This window comes from Paroedura picta, chromosome 12 (genome assembly GCF_049243985.1).
Source record: "Paroedura picta isolate Pp20150507F chromosome 12, Ppicta_v3.0, whole genome shotgun sequence".
Classification (NCBI taxonomy): domain Eukaryota; kingdom Metazoa; phylum Chordata; class Lepidosauria; order Squamata; family Gekkonidae; genus Paroedura; species Paroedura picta.
In genome coordinates this window covers 15722361-15743913 of record NC_135380.1, presented here as the reverse complement: position 1 = coordinate 15743913, position 21553 = coordinate 15722361, and the positions used below count along the sequence as shown (strand labels likewise).

General features: G+C 43.2%; 1 protein-coding gene and 1 long non-coding RNA gene across 3 annotated transcripts in view; one reads left to right on the top strand and one right to left on the bottom strand.

Annotated features, from left to right (window-relative positions):
• Positions 1-21553, bottom strand: part of KCNU1 (potassium calcium-activated channel subfamily U member 1) — an 81050-nt gene that overhangs the window by 26607 nt on the left and 32890 nt on the right. For both annotated transcript variants that reach the window (XM_077306375.1, XM_077306376.1), the window contains exon 20: positions 1645-1744. In XM_077306375.1, the coding sequence (XP_077162490.1) occupies positions 1645-1744 (100 nt within the window). The remainder of the gene's footprint in view (positions 1-1644; positions 1745-21553) is intronic.
• The window catches only part of LOC143821888 (uncharacterized), an 88595-nt gene that overhangs the window by 35714 nt on the left and 31328 nt on the right, over positions 1-21553 (top strand). Inside the window, exon 2 of the long non-coding RNA XR_013225951.1 lies at positions 8273-8373. This is a non-coding gene — a long non-coding RNA (uncharacterized LOC143821888). The remainder of the gene's footprint in view (positions 1-8272; positions 8374-21553) is intronic.

The following is a 21553-nucleotide window of genomic DNA, read 5'->3' as shown; positions in this document are numbered from 1 at the left end:
TTCATAGGTCTGAGGTTTTTATTCCCATACAGACCCAAAGTTCTAGTACAAGTTACAGTGCCAAATGCATTTACAAAGCTGCACAGTCTCCAAATACAGGGTGCAAAAAACCCTACAACATTGGTTGGGGGAAGGGAAGGCCCTTGAATTTGGTAAAGCAAGTAGCTGGTTTCCCTGATTATGAAGGTGTTGAGTTTTAGGATCCCAACGTAGTCAGAATTTGAGGTGAAAGATGCATAATGTTAATGAGCAGTCTAAAATAGGAATAAAAGAACTGCAGCAGCAGCAACTGAGGTTGCATTTAGATGTCACAACAAAGGGTTTTGACCATTCAGAAATGCTATGCTGAGAATTCTGGAACTTGCAGGTACAAAAGCCCTGTGAGATGGAAGACGCTGTATGGAGGGAAATTGGGGGGGGGGGGGCATGGAAGCTCTGGCTGGATCTAGCCCATAGAGAAGTTTGTCTACAAGGCTGTATTGACATCTCCCCCTGTCTCCTCCTTTTTTGCGTGAAACATAATTGAAGGTGTTCTGTTTTGGGAAGCCTTTTGGGGCGACATGGTTTCTTTCCCCATCAGATACTAAGTCTCTGTTTAATTTCAATGCTGGAGGATTAAGCTTGGGAGCTTCTTCATGCAAACCAGGTCTTCAACTCTCTCCTGAGTGTTGTGCTGGCTGTATTTCAGCCCAAAGGAAAGATAGTGCCTTTTAGTGGACATCTATGAAATGCAATTGTGGCTGCTGCTTTTTCATTTATTTTTTTCTGGAAAGGAGTCTTTTTAGATTGCTGCCTCTTTGCAGATTTTTTTTTTTTGTTGCATATTTGTTTTATAGTTTATTGTAAGCTACCATATGGATCTATTTAGATGGAGTATAAATGTTTTCTATCAACCAATCAATCCATCAATCTCTTTTATTTTTTGGCAAAAGAGTGATTAAAAAAAAAAAACCTTATCAATATGTCCCCAAAGAACAACAAACAGCAGCTTCATGTCTTAGATTTTTAAATCTATTTGAACTCATGTGGATGCTGGCATTTCTCCCAGTGGCCCAGGACAGGGCAGCAGAAAGGCAATCTATATAGTGATCTAAAAAATAAAAGCCTAAATATTCAGTGTTGGGTTACCAAACTCAAGGTATAGCCTGAAGTTCTCCCAGAACCTCCTTTAGCAGGTGGACTCTATGGTGTACTACAAAGTCTAGGAGAAATGGAAGCTCTAGAGCAGGGGTAGTCAAACTGCGGCCCTCCAGATGTCCATAGACTACAATTCCCAGGAGCCCCTGCCAGCATTCGCTGGCAGGGACTCCTGGGAATTGTAGTCCATGGACATCTGGAGGGCCGCAGTTTGACTACCCCTGCTCTAGAGTGACGCCACCACCCCACTGAGTTCTCTCCATTCTCCAACCACTGCCTTCTTCAGGAATCGCCCCAAGCCTCCAGATATTTCCCAGGCTGGTGTTGGTAAACATCAACAGACTGAAACCCTATTGGTTTCCAGTGCTTTTGGGAGTGGTTCCAATGCTATTATGAGAGGCGGGGGAAAACATTTTAGAAGATGAAACTTCCCAGCATCAATTGCATTTCCATGTTACACAGGAGTTAAAATCAAAGCACCTCCATCCCCTTATGTGTTTTACTTACCAAGATGGCCTTTTCTAAAGGCACGGCTTCACACCAGTGGAACATTCCTGTACTGTCTAGCAAAGTCTCACTTTTTTTTTCTTCTAAGATTGTTGAATATCTAGGTGGACAAAATAATGGATTAGTAGGAAACAGTATGGCCTGGCTGAATTAACATTAGCGTCATAAACCATGTCTTTTCCATTAAAAAAAAGAAAACCAAAACTGCTACCCAGGTAAATACAGGTATTAATTTGAGCCAGCTAGAAAATGATATAACGTTGAAGTTGTTTTGATCGTAGCAGAATTGAGGAAACACTAATTCTGTAATCCCATTTGATTACATTCTCAGTTGTATTGATTGAACAGCTCTGGTTGCATTGTTTTATATTGCATAATCAACTTTGAGTCTCGGTGAGATGGACAGACAATGAATGAAATGGGAATATGAATAACAAAATAGTTTTTTTTTATCTGCCCTTCCCTCAAGAGCTCAGGGCAGCATACATTGTTCTCTCCTCCTCTGTTTTAGTCTCACAACAACAACCCTTTGAGGTAAGCTAATCGGGGATGGAGTGACTAGCTCAAAGTTACCTAGCAAGCTTCAAGGCACAGTGGGGAATCTGAACTCAGATGAAGAAGAAGAGTGGGTTCTTATATGCCGCTTTTCCCTACCCGAAGGAGGCTCAAAGCGGCTTCCAGTCGCCTTCCCTTTCCTCTCCCCACAACAGACACCCTGTGGGGTGGGTGAGGCTGAGAGAGCCCTGATATCACTGCTCGGTCAGAACAGTTTTATCAGTGCTGTGGCAAGCCCGTCACCCAGCTGGATGCATGTGGAGGAGCGCAGAATTGAACCTGGCGTGCCAGATTAGAAGTCCGCACTCCTAACCACTACAGCAAATCCAAATCCAGCCACTAACAGCACACTGGATCTGTCATTTAATAAAGCAATACATTACAGGCCCTTTAATTTAAAGCCATATGTCTACTTATTCTTATGTTCTTCCATGTTCTCTGTAATCTACCCCAAGCCTTAAAGGGAAGGTGGTATATAAGTAAGCAAGCAAGCAAGCAAGCAAACAACCTTTTGGCCTTGAATGAAAGCCTGGATTTGATTGTTTCCTAAGCAATTTGTGTATTTATACATACATATGTATATATGTAATTGAAGCAAATAGTGAGATAACTTAATGCCAATTCATTGATGCACAAATAACATTGAAACACACACACATTTTATATGAAAAAAAAATCAGCATGAGGAAACAGAAACTGGTGCCAAAATTACAGAATCACAGCATTGATTTGCAAAAAAGAGAAGTGATGTTGAAACAGAGATTCTTTGGGTCCAAACAGCTGGGAGGGGAAATTCTAAATCATTCCCACTTAATAAAGTCAGGCATGACTGATGGGTCCTTGCCAGACACCTTTCTAGCCATCTCTGAAAAGCCGGTGTTTGACATCATCTTTGGGTTTGATTTTTCTGCAACAAAAAGCAACTGTGGTGCAGGGCCACATTTCCTCTTTCTTTTTGCCATTTTGAATGGGTTTCTTGAAAGGAAATCGCTGATAGTAGAGGATAATGTGGGAGAATAAATTAGCCGGTGTCTCTCAGTACGCCTATGCCAAGAATAGACATTTCTGTCCATTAGTCATATGGCACCTCCCCAGCAGTTGAAACCTCCTCCCTCCTGCCTGGATGATGGATTGGTCAGCTGGTGATTAAATTGTGTTTTGGCAAGAGAGAAGCTATCTTCTTGCAAGCTCTTTTAACTCAGCCCAGCTCAGCAAATCAATCAGTGCACACTTTCCCATCATCATAAAACCATGATCTATGTACACAAGCTGTCACAGATGATATCTCCCTTCACTCAAATGTGATAGGAAGCATCGATGCCCCAGAGGAAACACCTGTCAGAGCTCTGGGTAGGGAAATAAAAAGGCAAAGCTGCTTGAAACACACTTCATCACCAAAGCATCCCTTTCTGGATATCATTGTGAAATCCCCCCACACACCAAAAAAAAAAGGGGGGATGTTCATCTATCTTTCCATGCCTTAACTAATGTTCCCTTTCTGCCACATTCTCGGCAAATGATGGGAGCTTTTCAGGAATCTGCTCTTCTTGGGAGATCAGTGAATCATTCTCAAGAATGCACTAAAGAGCTTCAGGAACATGAAGCAAGAGGAATGAGGATGATCAAAACAGAAATATAGGGCCCGGGATGGGTGTGTGGCCAGGTGTTCCAGCGGCTTTTCATAACATCCCTGCTCCTTTGTTATGATTTTGGTGATCCAGCCGTGCATGAAGGGAGATCATGCTATGCACACTTGCCATTTGGGTGAACGGAACGCGACATGCATTGGCCAACTTGGGTGCATCCAATGAGAGAGGCTGATGTTTGAAGCCGAACATTTAAAGTCAAAGTCAAACACCTTTATTGGCACAATCATAGCAAAACATCTCTATGAGAGACAAAGCAATTCAAACCCCAGATCACTTGGAGAAAATCCCTTGGAGGAATTTTGCAAGGCCTTCGGTTACTTGAGGATCGTGATCCAGTAAGCCCCACATGGAAATGTCTCAAAGTGGGAAAATAACCAGGTTGCCCTGTTCAAACAGCAACTCTGCAGACTGGGAGATTGTGGGTAACTAGATTCAAAGCCGGTTAATGAGGACGGTCTTTCAAAGCCCCCCCCCCCTGCCCCGCCGTGTTTGCCTATCAGACACATAGAGGTGACATTGCCCCCAGGTGTGGCGTTTCTAGGCCCAGTGGGAAGGTCTCCTCTCCCCGCCCCCGGCGGCAGCTCGGCCTTCCCCTGGGGCCTGGAAGCACACCCGGGGCCTCGAAGAGGCCCCGGGTGTGCTTCTAGGCCTGAGGGGAAGGCCTGCTATCCCCCTTCCCCCCAGCAGTGGCGTGGTCTTCCCTTGGGCCTAAAATCGTAATGACTGAAGATGACGAGTTTCAGGGGTGTTTTCTTTTAACCCTAGTGATGCGAAGGACAAACTGGCAAATGAAGTCTTATGCCGATTTACACCAACCTAAGCCAAGGGATTCTAATGGGTATAGGGTGGGGGAGCTCTGCACAGGACCTGTAGAACTCTTTTATGTAATCATGGCAAAGCAACAGCTGAACTGGGCCCTTTTAGAGAAGAATAAGAATAAGAATTGTTTTTTATAACCACTTTTCACTACCCGGAGGAGTCCCAAAGCAAATGACAAACACCTTTTTCTTCTCACCACAACCGAAACCTTGTGAGATAGGTGGGGGTGAGAGAGCTGTAAGAGAACTGCTATATAAGAACAGCCCTAAGAGAACTGTGACTGGCCCAAGGTCACCCAGCTGGTTGCATGTGGAGGAGTGGAGAATCAATCCTGGTGCTAAAGAGTATTCATTGTGTTTTAACCACTACACCACACTGGCTAAATCGCTGTGAAATATTCCCAAGCCTTTTAGCTCTGTAGAGAGCAGGATACAACCTTAAATTGTCTGCTCCTGCAAAATTCTTATATTTGTTTTTTATTTGCATCCCTGGATGGGAAACTGGTTCTGCGTCTGAACAACAGAACATATAAAATTCTTTTAAAATCCTATTCAAAGCACATTAATTAAATTGCCATGTCTATAAAAATCACCACCTTCTTTGCAACACCAATACATTTGGGGAAGCAATTTTCCATTTAATAAATCCTTCTTCCAAGACCCTATTAAATCCCAAGTGGCATGATTTCTTCAAAGATTACTTATACTACTCTGGACTGGGAGTGGAATAGAGTAATTATGATATGGGAGGCAGGCATCGTTCATGGTACACACCCCACAATCCTTTTCGTTTGGTCCAGGAATTTAAAAATATATACCAGTAAGAGGAGCTTGAGCAGATCAATTGTCCTGCCTGATCTTCATTTGTTAATGAGACATGGAATCATCAGTTCTAAAGGTAAAGGTATCCCCTGTGCAAGCACCGAGTCATGTCTGACCCTTTTGGTGACGCCCTCCAGCGTTTTCATGGCAGACTCAATACAGGGTGGCCAGTTCACTTTTAGGAGGGCTGATATATACATACATACATACATACATACATACATACATACACATACATACATACATACATACATACATACATACATATATATATATATATATATATATGTATATATATGTATATATATATATGTATATATATATATGTGTGTGTGTGTGTGTGTGTGTGTGTGTGTGTGTATATATGTATATATATATGTGTGTGTGTATATATATATATATATATATATATATATATATATATATATATATATATATATTTGCACCCTTTCTCTAAAGTGTTCAGCATGGCATACACCAGGAGTGGCCAAAGGGTAGCTCTCCAGATGCCCATGGACTACAATTACCATGAACCTTTGTCAGAATGCTGTAGTATGCAATCCATGAACATCTGGGGAAGTCACCTTTTGGCCACCCTTGGCATGCACAATCTCTTCTGTTCCTTCCAATTTCGAATCACATCAATCCTGGACTGGCCCAAAGACATGAATAGGGATATAAACTTGTGTTATTCTGATACGTCCAGTCAGTATAAATCACATTAGTTTTCACATAACACAATGGTAATGTTTTCCCGAAGAGACACAGTAGGTTTCCAATGTAGCAAAGACTACAAAATGTTTCCTTTTTCACTCTAATGCATCGTTTTGGGAACGCATTGACTCTCCCTCAGCACTTCATTACCATGAATTAACACCACTTGATCTATAACAGCTCAACAATATGTTTTGCTTACCATCACAGAAATTTAATAAATGTATGCGTGTAGAGAGGCTTATTGTAATTGAAAATGATTATTATTTATAGCATTCCAACCACTAATCAGCAAAAGGCCCCTGTAGACAGATAAAACAAATCACCAAATACATGGTAATATGTTAATAGCCATTATATCTATTGTGTTGGGGAAAGAGTACCAACAAACCAATACTTCTGTGCTTAGCTATGAACTATTTACTTAATTACTTTCCTTTATGAGCTCCTATGATCAAATGATCTTGAGTAATGACTAAAAGAATAATACCTTATTCACTAAGGAAAATATGTTAGACAGACATTTGGCCACCAAGTATGTTTTCTTCGGGTGAATGATTGATTGATTGATTGATTGATTGATTGATTGATTGATTGATTGATTGATTGAGAAGGAAGGAAGGAAGGAAGGAAGGAAGGAAGGAAAATCCCTGTGGAAGTTCCAGGGGAAAACTTAGAATATGAAACTACAGCAACAATTGCTGCTGCAAAATACAGTAATTTCCATCCTTGCTTTTGAACCTAACTCATTCCTGAGAACTTCAAATGAATGGATGTTGACTGAAACCACCACTATGTCTCTTGCTGCTGCCAAACCTGCAGTAATTCTGCCATAAAGCATACTGCTGAGACACTACATCCATTTGATTATACAACTAACAACATCAACGCTTAATAAAGGTACAAATAAAACCCCAGAATTGCAGGTGATATAAATGGGAACTGTGTGAAATATGAGGAAAATGGAGGGACAACTTGATGTAACATAATGCAACAACAATGCCAAGGGCCTGCTTAGCAGACAAGATTCTGCCATTGTCCTCCATGCAATTGTATTAAATTCAGTCTTTCACTGCAGTGTGAATCCGAACTATACCCATATAGCTGGTACATGCAATGGTCCCACCTCTGCCGTTTTTTTTTTTGCTATCTTGATTAGCATGAATGGCCCTATTGCTATGGTTTCAAATGACAGACTAATGGGTATTCAGGGACATAACAAAAGAAGGTTAATGTTCCTTAATGACTAGGGATGTTTTCTTTAATGTCTGGAAATCTCTCTCCTACCTTCTGAATGTGAAACCAATCAGCGCTAGAGGACACAGAAACTGTAGCCAATTTAAAGGTGGGGCAGAGCAATGAGTTTAACTAGACTGAATGTCTAGGCCTATACAGCCTAAGCTAGTTCTTTTTGGCAGGGGTAGTCAACCTGTGGTCCTCCAGATCAGGGGTAGTCAACCTGTGGTCCTCCAGATGTCCATGGACTACAATTCTCATGAGCCCCTGCCAGCAAACACTGGCAGGGGCTCATGGGAATTGTAGTCCATGGACATCTGGAGGACCACAGGTTGACTACCCCTGCTCCAGATGTCCATGGACTACAATTCCCATGAGCCCCTGCCAGCAAACACTGGCAGGGGCTCATGGGAATTGTAGTCCAGAGACATCTGGAGGACCACAGGTTGACTCCCCCTGCTCTTTGGGACTTGGATGCAGAGTCAGCTGTTTGTAAATAGAGTAACTATTGCAAAGACACCATCGATCTTGGATGCTCTCTCATCCAAATGGAGCTATCACCCGTTGTGTAGCCTCTGGACGTCCTACTCATGGAAGCTGGGAGCCTATAACACCGCTAAACTTGAGTCCAGTGCTATCTTAAAGATGCACAAGTTGGATAATGTACTTTCAATGTGCTTTTGCAGATGGATTCTAAAATGGATTGAAAGTGCATTATCCAATGTGTGTGGAATAAGCCCAAGCATATTCCAGAATGGAGAGGGGATACATACAGGGGTGGACTGAGGCTGTGTCTCCTCTCTCATAATAACTAGTCTGCTCATCTTTCTGCAGGGGATGAAAGCAAAGGTTGTGCTTGTATACGCTGGCAGGTTACACCCGAGATTGAGGGATACTGGAAGGAGAAACCCATGCTTTGCTGATCCCAGCAAAAGGTAGGTCACCTCAGCAGAATGGGAAGTGGGAACAGAAGCAGATGAGTAAGGCATCCTTAGATTAAAAAAAACACACACATTGGCAATGATTTAGGATCAGATCATCTCTATGCGAAAGCAGGCTACTGATCCTGCATCTGTATGAAAAGGCAGCTATAGGGAGGAAGCTAAATATGCAGAATTCACAGGTAAATCACTGGGAGAGCAAGGTGTAGTTTAAACAAAACTAAATTCCGGGGAATGGTATAGGACAGGAAGGCCTGGAGGATCATTGTCCATGGGATCACGAAGGGTCAGACACAACTTCGCAACTAACAACTAACAACTAACAACAACAACAACAGCACAATCTGAGCAATGGGACCCCTTCCCCTACTTCTTTACTTCCCGGGAATAATTGGGAGATTAAAATGGTCCTAGAAAATACCCTGTAGACATGTGATGGTTGAGTCTGGGGTCCCTGCCCTGTAGAATGCTCAGAAATTAGATGCAGGTCCTGCATCCCTGCATGCATGGTATCTGACCGTGATACATCTGGAGAGAAGGTGACACATCATGCCATGCTTTTCAAGGTGGACTCTTAAGTGCTTAAGGCATGATGGACAAAGTGAGGGTGGGATCCAATGGAATCTGTGTTGCTGACAAAGAGCAAATGTCGGTGCCCTCCTTGCCTTTTCTCTCCCTCCACTGCAGCCGATCCATCAGGCTTGACCATCTCCTTGATTTATCGCACTATTGCCAATGGCTGGGGGCAGGGCTCATATAAACGTGGAACAACCAATCGGTGGCATCCTCCCCCTTAATTGAAATTCATATGACTTATTTTCTCACAACTTGGGGAGGGGGGAACCCTACAGTTTTCAGTTTTAAAAGAATAACGGCAGAAAGAGCAAGGCTGTGGACAGGTATACCACTTGCTTGCTGCTGACAGGCCATCTCCTGCCAAGGAGCCTTCCCACCTGCCTTTGCCTCTTGGACTAGCAGAGGAAACAGTGTGAAAGGAAATGACATCAGGCTCTGTGCCAACATCTCATCAGGGCAAAAAAGCAGCACCTGACATCAGAAGTCAGCAGATGTTCTAGGAACCCTACCATAGAGTTTCTAGAGTGTCAGCTGACAAGTTGTGTCACTTTTTGCCTAAACGCAATGCTGGCACATCGCTTGATGTCATTTCCACCTCTTGCTCTGCCCCTTAAAGTTTCTGGGGGTACCAGGCTGCCATCTGGTGTCCCAAGCTGAAGGGCTGTCGAACAATAAGCAACAGGAGTTTCTTTTGGAGGCAGAAATGGGCTTGGAAGTCAGAGTAAAACCTGCAAAGTTTGTATGTGTGCAGGGCTGTGAGGCCTGAGCAGTAAGTGATGTGATTTAGCAGCTTAATTTTGGATACCAACTGATATTGTGTGACCCAAGCAAAGCAGAAAGAAAGAAAAAAGGCTGAAATGCCTGGAATGATCACAGAGTTCATGTAGATTAAACTTAAATTTTAGAAGCAGTTTTACGGGAAAGCATAGAGCAAAGGGCTTCTCTTTCCTTTCCTCCATGTGGATGGGGTTGTTATATTGCCAAAACAAATCAGTATGCCAATGGTAAGAGTCACAATGGAAGCAGCTGGTTGCTTAACCCATTTTAACAACCTAGTTAAAATAGGCAGAGCAGGAAAAGGAAAGCTTCTCAGATTTAGGGTAATGTAGGTCATTCTGCAGAACTGGCCAGGGAATAGGAGAGTGGCATGCTGCTCCCCGCCATCGTGCAGTGCCCCCCCATGCCCCCCCCCACTGCTGCCACCTGCAGGCAGCATGTCAGGCTTTCCAGCCCCAGTGTTTTGCACACACGTGCACTACACTGGAGCAGCCCGCATACACCGTGGGATTCCCTCCCCCATGCATACACGGGAAGTGCCGGGGCATGTTGCCCTGTGCATAATGTGTCTTTGTGAGGCATTTAAAGTTAAACCTCTTGCTGTTATTATATATGTAGCTGGATCAAGATTCTTTTTGTGTGGCATTTTGCCAAAGCACAGGACTACCCATGCATGCCAGTAAAACCTTCCCGTTAAGTCCAAATTAAGAAGGAGTGACAGGCACCACTGAGATAAGGTTTGGACTAATGAAGGAAATCTATAAAGGAAACCGGCTGATCCCTAAATTAAAAGTAGACCTGCTTTTCAGGGTCCGCTTCACATGTTGCTAGTTGTGTGCTAAAGTGCCCAGTGGGAGTTCTAGCAAGCTCTCAGGCAAATATCACGTAGAATGGTTGGAACACAGTCAGAAGGTTCCTGGAATGACACACAGCCAGGAAAAAAAAAAACAGTGCACTTGGAAACACAGAGAAGGGATGTTATGACAGTGACAAGAAATAATTCCCAGTGACAAGATTGTCATTTATGAGAAATTTTTGACACCTCCTCATTGTGTTTGGCTACCCCTTATCTGCTTGTATTTGCATGGTTAGTTAGTGGGTTAATTTAATTATAGGCATTGCCTGTCAACAGGCTGGTAGAGATCTGGATAGGGCAACGGAGCCTATTTTTTTTTCAGATTAGGGAACTGTATGCATGCTCATACTTGAAAGTCCCTCAAGGAATGATCAGTATCTCTTAAATGCAGCCTTTAAACTAAGAACAAGGCTTTTCTTTGGGCATGGCTTGGACTCAGATCACTCTCAAACAATTCCATCCACTGATTACACTGATGGGGAACCACATTCCAAGAAAACACACACGGAGACCAGTTTTCGGTGAAACATCGGTCCCCGACTGGCAATAACAGGGGGAGGAATGAGAAAGAGGGTCAAAGTCTTCTTCTCTGTGGATGGAAGGAAAGAAGCATTTGCTTATTTCACACATGTTGGATAATGCACCTTCAATGTGCTTTTGCAGCTGGATTTTCCTATGGGAAGCTTGCTGGGTGACAAGGTGTCTGTTGTGCAGAGAGGAAGGGAAGGCAATTGTACGTCCCTCTGAGACTCCTTTGGGTGTTGAAAAGCAGCATCTAAAAACCAGCTCTTCTTCAGTATAATTAACGGCTCCCCCACCCTGTCTCCTCCTGGTCAAAAGGCCTTGCAACATAACAAAGAAGAGAACTTGGAATTGGGGGTGACAGGGTTTGTGGAGGGCATGGTCCTCCACAAATGCCCCAGAAGTTACCCTCCCAGCAGCCATTTTCTCTGGGGGAACCAATCTCTGTAGAATGGAGACAAGTGGTAATTTGGGGAGATATCCAGGTCCCATCCTACTTCATGAACCAAATCCAGTATGTGGCAGGCCGATGCCTGAGAAAGCCCAGATCACCTTATTAATCCCCTTCATAATTGCTTCACTCCAGTCCCAGTCCAGCAATTAAATAAGAGTCATTATGATGTGATTTATAATCTATGCATAAGTGTTAGAATGACTGTGGATAATTAAAATATAAAGTGCATGCTGCCAGGGGGTTCAGTCATTCTCCACATCCTAAATACAGATCCAGGAGCTGACCAGATTATAAATAGACTCATTTATACAAATTCACAGGGATCACTAATTAGCAAACTCATCCTTATGTAGTTGAAATAGCCGGAGTAGATTAAGCTTTTACCTAGTGCATGGCCACTTGAAGGGGTGCAGGAATTCCACACAGACATCTACTTCAAGGTCTGAGCAGCCATTCCGCATGGCTCTTATAAACCAGGTGCACAGTCTCCTGTCTTACCATAGTATATATAGGGAGAATCTGCGTGTGAGTTGTGCTACCCATATAGCTCAGAGTTTCCCAACCATGGTACTTTGATACAATATGGTACCGCAAAGGCCCCTCAATGCTACCATAGCTTGGGGTTATTCATAATGGCAGCTGGGGAGAGCCTCCCACCCCTTGCCTGCCATTTCTGGCTCCAAAGGAAGAGGAAATGATTTTTTTAATTACAAAAATTCAACCCTTATTTGGTCAGGTTGACCTTCCCACTCCCAAGTGTCCAATGATGGGCCTGGAGGGGGTGAGGAGGGGCCTCAGCCATTTAAACCTTTGCTGAATTAGTCTCCTTTCACTTTCAGAGTGTGTTTGAGGACCAGGGATGTGACATCAGTTTCTGGTACCCTGAAGCTTGAAAAATATTTCAGCAGTACCTCCAGGGAGGGGGGAAATTCTCTCTCCAGTATCTCTAGACCATGCAAAAATGTTCTATCAATAAAGGTAAAGGTATCCCCTGTGCAAGCACCGAGTCTGACCCTTGGAGTGACGCCCTCTAGCGTTTTCATGGCAGACTCAATACGGGGTGGTTTGCCAGTGCCTTCCCCAGTCATGACCGTTTACCCCCCAGCAAGCTGGGTACTGATTTTACCGACCTCGGAAGGATGGAAGGCTGAGTCAACCTTGAGCCGGCTGCTGGGATCGAACTTCCAGCCTCATGGTCAGAGCTTCAGACAGCATGTCGGCTGCCTTACCACCCTGCACCACAAGAGGCTCTGTCGTTCTATTAATACCCCCTTGCAAAATTTATACCTTCCTGGTGGGTTGATTAAAAGGCATTCATTCTGCATAGCCCATCTAACTTCATTGAACAGTGACAACTTTCTCTATGGAACCTAGAAAATTCACTGCACAAAAGCCCCACTTTAATCCAGAATCCCTGTGTATTTTAGAAATTCTAAGGACATATTCCTTTAATTTGCTAATCATGTGTCAATGTGCTAAGACCCCCCCACACACACCGAAAATGCAATATATATATTCAGGAATACATTGGGTGTTAGATGGGGGTGGGTGGGAGAAGAACTCTGTGGATGGCCTCTCCCTCCCCCCTGGACCCCCCCCCCCGGACCTGGAAAGGCTGCAGGCTAGAGGCCCCCAGGAAGGGAACTCACCGGCAGGGACAGGTCTTATGCAGGAGGGATCAGTAGTCTCTGAGGGAAGTGGAAGGAGGAGGGGTGCTCAGGAGTGGGGGACAGAAGGCAATTGGCTGGTCGTTTGACAGACAGGCAAGCTGGTTGGAGGAGGAGGCAGTCAGGAGCAGGACAGCTGCCTTGAGTGGGTGTTAAGCACTGAGTGGCACTTAAGCCATGAGACCAGCTCCTCCTCCTAGGCTTAACCAGAAATATTAAGTGGAACAGGTTTAAAATGACATATAAAAGATGTAGAGGTTGGGCAAGAATAAATTTGAAAAGGACATTATGTTTGTTAGCAGATTGGTTCAACTGGAGAAAATAGCCATTTTGGAAAATAGCCATTTCTGCCCCAGATCCCATATACCTAAGCTTCTATTCACCAACTTTCCAGTTATTTCCCTACATGAAGCTGGCAATCCTAAGACACACAGAAGAGAGAGAAGAAAGATGATGAAGAAGGAATCTGGTAGCTCTTCAAGATCAGAAACCAGATCACTTACAGGAGATTGTCCTGTTTCCCCTGGTTGATGCCACTAGGAGCAGATATCTGCCTTACCTCATTCTTCTTCCTTGAATAAATGTTCCCCCATAAAAGTCAGCAAGTTTGAACATCAATGAATACCAAGCCCTCCATGCTTGTTCCCTGGCTCAAAGTGAACCAGCCAATGAATAATGCTGCCAGTAGGCCAGGAACAAAACAGGTTGTATCCCTTTCATTGGGTTTCATGAATGGAACCGGGTAGTTGAACCTTTCCATGGCAGGAAGTGAATTAACGTCACCTGGCTTTTGTTGCAGGTCAAACTGCAGCCAGAGGGACCAGTTTCAAAGGCTGATGCCCTACTGCTAATGGAAACGTGAAACATGTGATAAAGCAGTTAGAAAACTAACCCCAAGCTTTCTTTCTTTTCTTTTTGTAAAGAAAGGAAATCAGTATATAGACAAGAAAGCAAGTGTTGAAGGGGGAGCGTGCTGTATATTGGGCATGAATTAGATATGGCTCGTGAGGTCCTCTTGAACTATTTGTACTGTGAGAAGCAGCCATGCTTGTGGGGCGGGGTGGGAGGTGGGCTGCTGTACATGTACAAGGGCAATTGCGACAGTGGTTTAAATGGGGCAGGGGCCGCCTTTTGGCCTCTTTAACCAGCAAGTTAAGATCTTCCTCTCCCCCAAGAATGCAGACAGCTGGGATTTCCTTAAAAAAACCACTATGGGGGGAAAGCCAGGTAAGGTCAGAAGTTAAAACCGCCCTGTCCAATCTGACAATACAGGGGAGTTTTCTTTCATGTAACGAAACCTTCTCCACCCCTGCCTGTCTCTCTTTTCCAGAGAACACAGTTTTACACTTGTCCTTCACACAAATAACCCGAGGGTGGGAATTATTCAGAAAGCTCATGTTTGACACCCCATCTGTTCATTTCTGACAGCGATATATAATGTAAAGCTATAAAAACTTGAAAAATAATGCAACATAAAAAGAGATTGACTCGGATCCAAGAGGCCATAAACGGTAACAAATACCACTGTGTGATTTATTTTCTGCTGTAATCTTTACAGTAAGTCATCTTTCAGACATTTCCTCGTGACAGGTTTTAATAATATTAATGCCCAGAGCAATCCAAATCATTGCCAATAGACATATTTATCAAGCTGCCAATCCAAGTAAATGAAATTCTATAAGCAATAATGTAACATGTTAAAAGGGAGCTAATAAAACAAGTCAGCAGAGAAATATTACTTCAAAGAATTCTCCTCTCTCTCTCTTTCTCTCTAATCCGTCCCTGAATGTTATACAGCCCAAATGCAAATCTGTTTTTTTTTTCCTTTCGTGATTTATCGCTCTGAAAATATCAGTGACCTTTCTCCAGGCTCCTGCACAGCCTTCATAAAGAGTGTGATGCATCCTGCCAGATTAACTGGATGTGGGGCTGCTTAGTATTGCTGCTCCTTCTCCCCCCACCCCACCCCCCATTTTTGCCTTTGGACCAGGATGTGATGGGTAGCATCAAAGAGTAAGATCTTAAAACCTGGAGATTTATTAAAGACTGACATGCCCTAACTATACCTTGGCAACTCAGCAGGTATTTATGAACAATTACCCAGATGCCAGATAAGTTTCAATTAAGAAGGAACACAAATTTGCTTAAAAAAAAAAGAAAAGAAAATCTGGCTTTCCCTTTCATGTAGGACATTTCTAATGAATGTTTTGTTTGGTTAAAAGGTTAAGGTTTGCGTGTGTGTGTTTTAACCCAGGTTTTAAACCAACCTAGCACTGCTGCACCCAGTTTGTACTTCTGTTAGATTATTATCTTGCGTTTTCCTCCCAGGAACGGAGGGCAGCTTATGTAGTTTGCTTCTCAACATCTGATCCCCAGAATAACATGTTTGAAAGTTCCAAAAGGATCCAGTGACCTAAATGGTTTAATGGGGTGTGTGTTTGGGGAGAGAAGGGCTGAAGCCTGAACTCCACAGTCCGGCCCTGACTTTTAAACCCCTCCAGGTGGGCTTCTGCTGGCTCTCTTGTGGAATTCTGTTAATGGGCTTGGGTTGGGGATGGTGGAGGCTTTTTGAGACTATGCTTTAGTGGAGGTAGATGATGCTTGGGGTGAGCAGAAAGCTGTTCTGGCTGGTTGAGATCATAATAGTCAACTGTTGGTCATGTGTCCCTGGGAGCCCATTACTAGTGGGAAGCAGCATAGAGGGGTAGGAGACAATGGTGTGGAAAGATGGGTATGGAGCCACGCAGGTGTCTATCACCTGCATAATCTTCATCCCACCCAAGGGCATATAGTTGCAGAGGCTCTTGTTTCCTTTGTGTCTGCTTTTGTTGTCTAAAATGCTAGGCCTGTGAAAAATATCTTAAAGAGGAGACCTGGCTTGCTTGTGTGATCATCTAGGCTGAGTTTGAATATGCAAAGAGCACTGAAACACCAGACTGCATAAAAGAATAAAAGAGTTTTATTACGAAGAAACACAATCCTGAATAGAAAGAGAGGAAAGAGAGAGTCCTGACTATCTAACCATTCTATTTTGCGTGGATTCTGTCTGCCCTTTTGACAAGCAGAGAAGAAGTATACTCCAAAGACCCAATCAGGACACTAGAGGAGAATATTTGAAAAATATAAGGAAGTTCCTAATTTAACTTTGCTAAATACGCATCACCTGCATTGTTCCCTGTTGGACATTTTTCATACGCTGCTGAATCATGCACATTACAGATCTTGCATATTTCAGTGGCTCCAAGTCTGTCTGATGCAGTTCTATCGCAAGTTGGCTTGAGATAGATAGACGTTTTGTCACACAACTAGAGGCTGGGGTGGAAGTAAGGTTGCCAGCTCTGGGTTGGAATATTCCTGGGGGTTTGGGGAGTTGAACCTGGGGTGGGTGGGGTTTGGCCAGGGGATGTCATAGACTCCACCTTCCAAGGCAGCCATTTCTTCCAGGGGAACTGATCTCTGTCACTTAAAGATCAGTTGTGATTCTAGGATATCTCCAGTCACCAGCTGGAAGTTAGCAACTCTAGGTGGAGGGAACATAGTGCTATTCTTCTGCAGTTCTGTACTTGATACAGAGGCTAGAGTACAGAGAGAGGCTAGTTCTGACCCTGCTGTTGATAATAATTTGTCCCTTAACTGTGATGTTCCTGTGAAGTTTCTTTGCTGATAGAATCTCTCTTATCCTCTCCTGTTAGGATCCCAGATTGAAGATGGATCTGTTACTTTAGATGTCAAAAAGCTTCTGGTTATCAGTGCTCTAAATATAAACTCAGATTGATTTTACCTCTGGATGCTGACAGGATACTGACTGTTGTGAAAACCACCACTGCCCCCACTCGATCTTTGGCCCCTGGGTTTCTAAAGTTCTGGCAGGAAAAGGTAGTAGTAGCATCCCTTATTTCTTTATTTCTTTCAAAATATTTCCATGTTTCCTCTGAAAGGTCCTGCTCAAGGCAACTTACAGTTTAAAAAACCACAGTATAAAACACAAGCCAATGAAAAGCACACAAAATTAGACATCAGAGCATAAAAAAGCTTTCCATAACACAGAACAGACTATTAAAACCCTAATTAAAAGCCTGAGTTGTTTGTAAAAATTTGTTTTAGCCTGGCATCAACTGAGCATTCTAAAGGCAAGGTGCCACCACAGAAAATGACCTATTTCTAGTTGCCACCTGACTCACCTCCGAAGACAGGGGCACCGAGAATACGGTTTGAGAGGCATAACTGGTGGGCTGGATAGTACAGGAGGAGATAATCCCTTGGGCACCTTAGCCCCAAGCCAAAAAAAGGGACTATAACATAGCAGAGCAAAGAATCCAGAAATGGAGAGATCTGGTTAGAGTCAAATAGTGGGTTGAATTGGGAAATCATTTATAAATTCAAATGCAAACTATCTAAATTAATTAGTTAACTAGATTTTACTGAGGATAAAATTGAGGATAAATCAATGGTTTAAATGTGTTTGGCTTTTCGATTGGGGAACTGCAATAATGTTGATAGAAATGATCACAGAATCGAGCCCCAGGATATTGAATAGGCCAGAGTGGTGAGTAGAGTTACATAGGAATACATAAAAGGAATATTTGAGGAGGAAATTGTTGAACTAATCTAAGGGAGGGAGTGAGACTGGAAAAGGTGAGTGTTAGTAGAATAGCAAGCAGGGAGGCCAGGGAGGAGCTAGGATCCCAAGAACTGAGGGTTGGTGGAAACATGGCAGTGAGAGATGATATTATAAATGAAAGGCTGTGTGATATGGGAATACTCACAACCTTTCCAATCTTTGTCCCATCCCATGGCATGAAATGGAGGGGGCTAGGAGAACGAACCTTTATCTGATGTTGGTGCTGTGCAATGCCATTAATAATAAAATATGGACCCTGAAGAATTTCTTTTTGGAGCAAAAAGTGGATGTGACATGCGTGACCAAGACCTGGGTGCAGGAGGGTGAGACCCTGAAAGAGCTGGCCTCGTCTGGGTTTTCAGTCTCCACCAATCATGGTTGGGGGGAGTGGCAATGCTGGTCAGAAAGGCTTTGTCCTTCAGGGCATTCTCCACCCCAACAATATGAATTGAATATGTAGGCCTGGTATGGGATGCGACCACCATTCAATGAATGCACCAGCAGATGCCCTGCCAAGCTCCCTGGAGCAGGTGGCTACCTGGACATTGCAGTTCCCAAGGCTAATAATTCTTAGGGACTTCAAGGTCCATGCAGAGAAATCCTGCCTCTTGCAAGGCTGGGATCTAGCCATGGCAACACTAGGGCTCTCTCAGTTTGTCTGTTAGTTTGAGATACTTGTAATAGTGGGAGTTCTCCAGTCACCATCTGGATTTTGGCAGCACTACAGCACATGCATTTTTGTTTTCTTCATACATAAGTTTTTGCCAATACCACATGTAAGTGAAAACAACCCTGTGTGGTAGTGATAGTGTATGAAATGCTCCTCTCAAAAAAAGTATTAAATACTTCAAAATTATTTTTTTAATAAGGCACACAGCAAATTTCAACTATTGGAAGGCATTTAGAAGGCACTAGTGAGTTGCTGTATGACCTTTTAGCTGAGCCTCAGTCCTTCTCCCCCTTTCTTGCAAGTAAGCTTTTGAATGCTGTCCCAGACATGTGAGTCTTTTGGCCAGCATCTCCTAGGTTGAGGGTCTAGCCTGGAGTTGAGAAGGAGATCTGCTGATAGAGGCTTCCTCAGTACTGAGCTCTGAAGCCCCATCCCATTTATTTATACTGGATTTCTGTATGGTAAGTTGCTTTGGCACTCCACTGGAGGAAAGCTTTATATAAATACTTAATTTAAAAAATTAGATACAGTTATAAGAGGCACTATAAGTAGGCTTCCTGTTTGAAATGCAGAGGAGATCCAGAAGCAACGATTCTATCAGCATTTGATTAACTGAGAAGCATGTCTATCACAAGTAGGGATGGACACAAACCAACTAACAAATTCATGATTTTTGTCTGGTTTGTGATTCATGAAACAATGCTTGCAAACTGAAGAACGACCACAAATTTCCATTAATGTTGATGCCATTTGTGGTGGTTCATGGTTTCGTTCCGTGTTGTTCAGCTGTTTGCTTTAAATGGCTAACAGCCATTTAAACCCCTGCTTTCTGCTCCCTAAATCCAGTGGGGAGCAGACAGCAGTGGTTTAAAGTTTTAATGGCTTATGAACCGGTACAAACTGAGTCAGTTTGTGAACCAGTATCCCTGTTTTTATGGGTTTGTTACCAACCCTAATTAGAAGCGATGCAAATGGATGGGGTTGGAGGAAACAGAATAACTGCATGAAAAATAATACAAAAAGTCACAAATCAAAGGTATATCAGAGAGTCTGACTGCTGACCATTAGCCAAGTTTGTGAAAATCCTAATTCAAGCCTTCCCCCTGCAACCGTAAGGACTACAAATCTTTTGATACAAATGGAAACTCTGAGATGGAGTGAAATGCAAGGAGATCTAATTTCCTGTTGCTTTGACCTGAGAATGACCATGCTATAGTATGTGTCTAAATGAAGTATGTTTCACCATAAATGAAGTATGTTATACCATAAATAAATACCATGCACCTGGGTACAAAATACAAACAAATCTTAAAAACAACAGTGAAAAATAGAGGACCAAAACCACTAAATGGCTATAAAACAAAATGAAATACAGGATGTTTGCTTACAGCTCGCTAGATTTTATACCGAAGAGGTGAAATCCTACAAGGTGCAAAAAACTACCCTTAATAAATGCTGGGGCAGTCTCTTACAGGGAGGGGTTAGTGTCAAGAGTCAGAGGGAGAATGACCTCGCCCTAGAGCCATAGCCCCCCCCCCCTCCACCTTTGTAAGGACTACGGAATATCTGACAGTGAAAATCCTCTCCTCTTTTAAGTTAAACAGCTGCAAAGATTTCAGCAATATCTGTAATCCCCAATGTGTAATCCCACAGTATGGAAACTCACTTCTCTTAAATACCTCCCTCTGGCATAATTGACTTTTCATGCACATTTTAATAATGATATTTCAGCAGGTTGAGAGAGGACCTTTTTTTCAAATTATGTTATGGGCCAGAGGGAGGGAGAGTGTTATAAAACTAATTACCATTTCTTTTTCTGGTGGAATTGTTACAATGCATGGTGTTTATATGCCAGCGTAAAGGTGTACTTACAGTACAGTTACAAACTCCAGGTTGGGAAATACCTGGAGATTTCGGGAGTGTAGCTTGAGAGAAGGAATTGTGTTTGGTTATAATGCCTTAGAATTCACCTTCCAAAAATGCCTTAGAAGCCACTTTCTCAAGGCAAACTGATCTTTGTCACCTGGAGTCCAGCTGTAATAGTAGGAGCTCTCTAGTCACAACCTGGAGGTTGGCAACCCTACAGGGCCCAAGCCTAATTCCCTGCTTTGAATGGAAGTGGGGATTTATATACGAGTCTCCCAAACCTCCACGAACACTCTAACCACTATAACATTCATTATCTGATGTTATAGAATAGCCTTCTTATAAACACATCTTTAGGAACTGCCACCTGTCCAAGTGTTTTGATGTCTTGGATTTGGAGATTTCATCCCCTTCATTTGGCATTAAAATCCTAATTAGGGATGACAGCAATAGTGCAAGTTGCACTGGCCTACGCAGCGATAATTGGCAAGCCACTGGGGTGGGATGGGGCAGGGATCTGAGAACAAAAGGGAGGTTTTCCCGAGCCGGCTGCTTATTGGCTGTGCAACTGAGGTGGGAGGTGGGGAAGAAATTCCTTTGGGGATGAGCATCCATTGATTACACCCTTGACTATTGTACCATTTGAGGGGAGAAAAATGAGGCTTAGTAGCTCTTAGGAGGAGAATGTGTGCAGGTGAGGATAAAGATGGCATGGCTTAAAGGCTGGCTGAGTTTGAAGCCAGGTGGGGGGCAGTCATGTATCTGCAGCCTTCAGATGCTTGTATCTGACTGTGATCGATTAGCTGTAAATACTACCGCAACTGGTCCAGCTTTCAGATGCTGCCTGTAAATTCTAACCCATCCTAAACAGGAAGGAAGTGTTCACAGGTATGCAGAGTAATCTTTCATGAACTTAGTTTAATCCATATACTGGTGTTTTGTGCACTTATTCTGAGGTGTGAAGGTAGTTATCTATTTTGTTGGAGAGGAGAATAGTCTAAGAGAGCAATCTTGTGCAGGATTCTAAATTCTATGCACAGGATTCTAAATTCTGAGCAAATGTTTTGGAGATTGCATTGCAAGATTGCCATGAAGCCATGTTATCTTGTAAGCATACAGGACTTTCTGTTTCTGTGTAAGTTAATACCACATCTGTTGTCTCGTT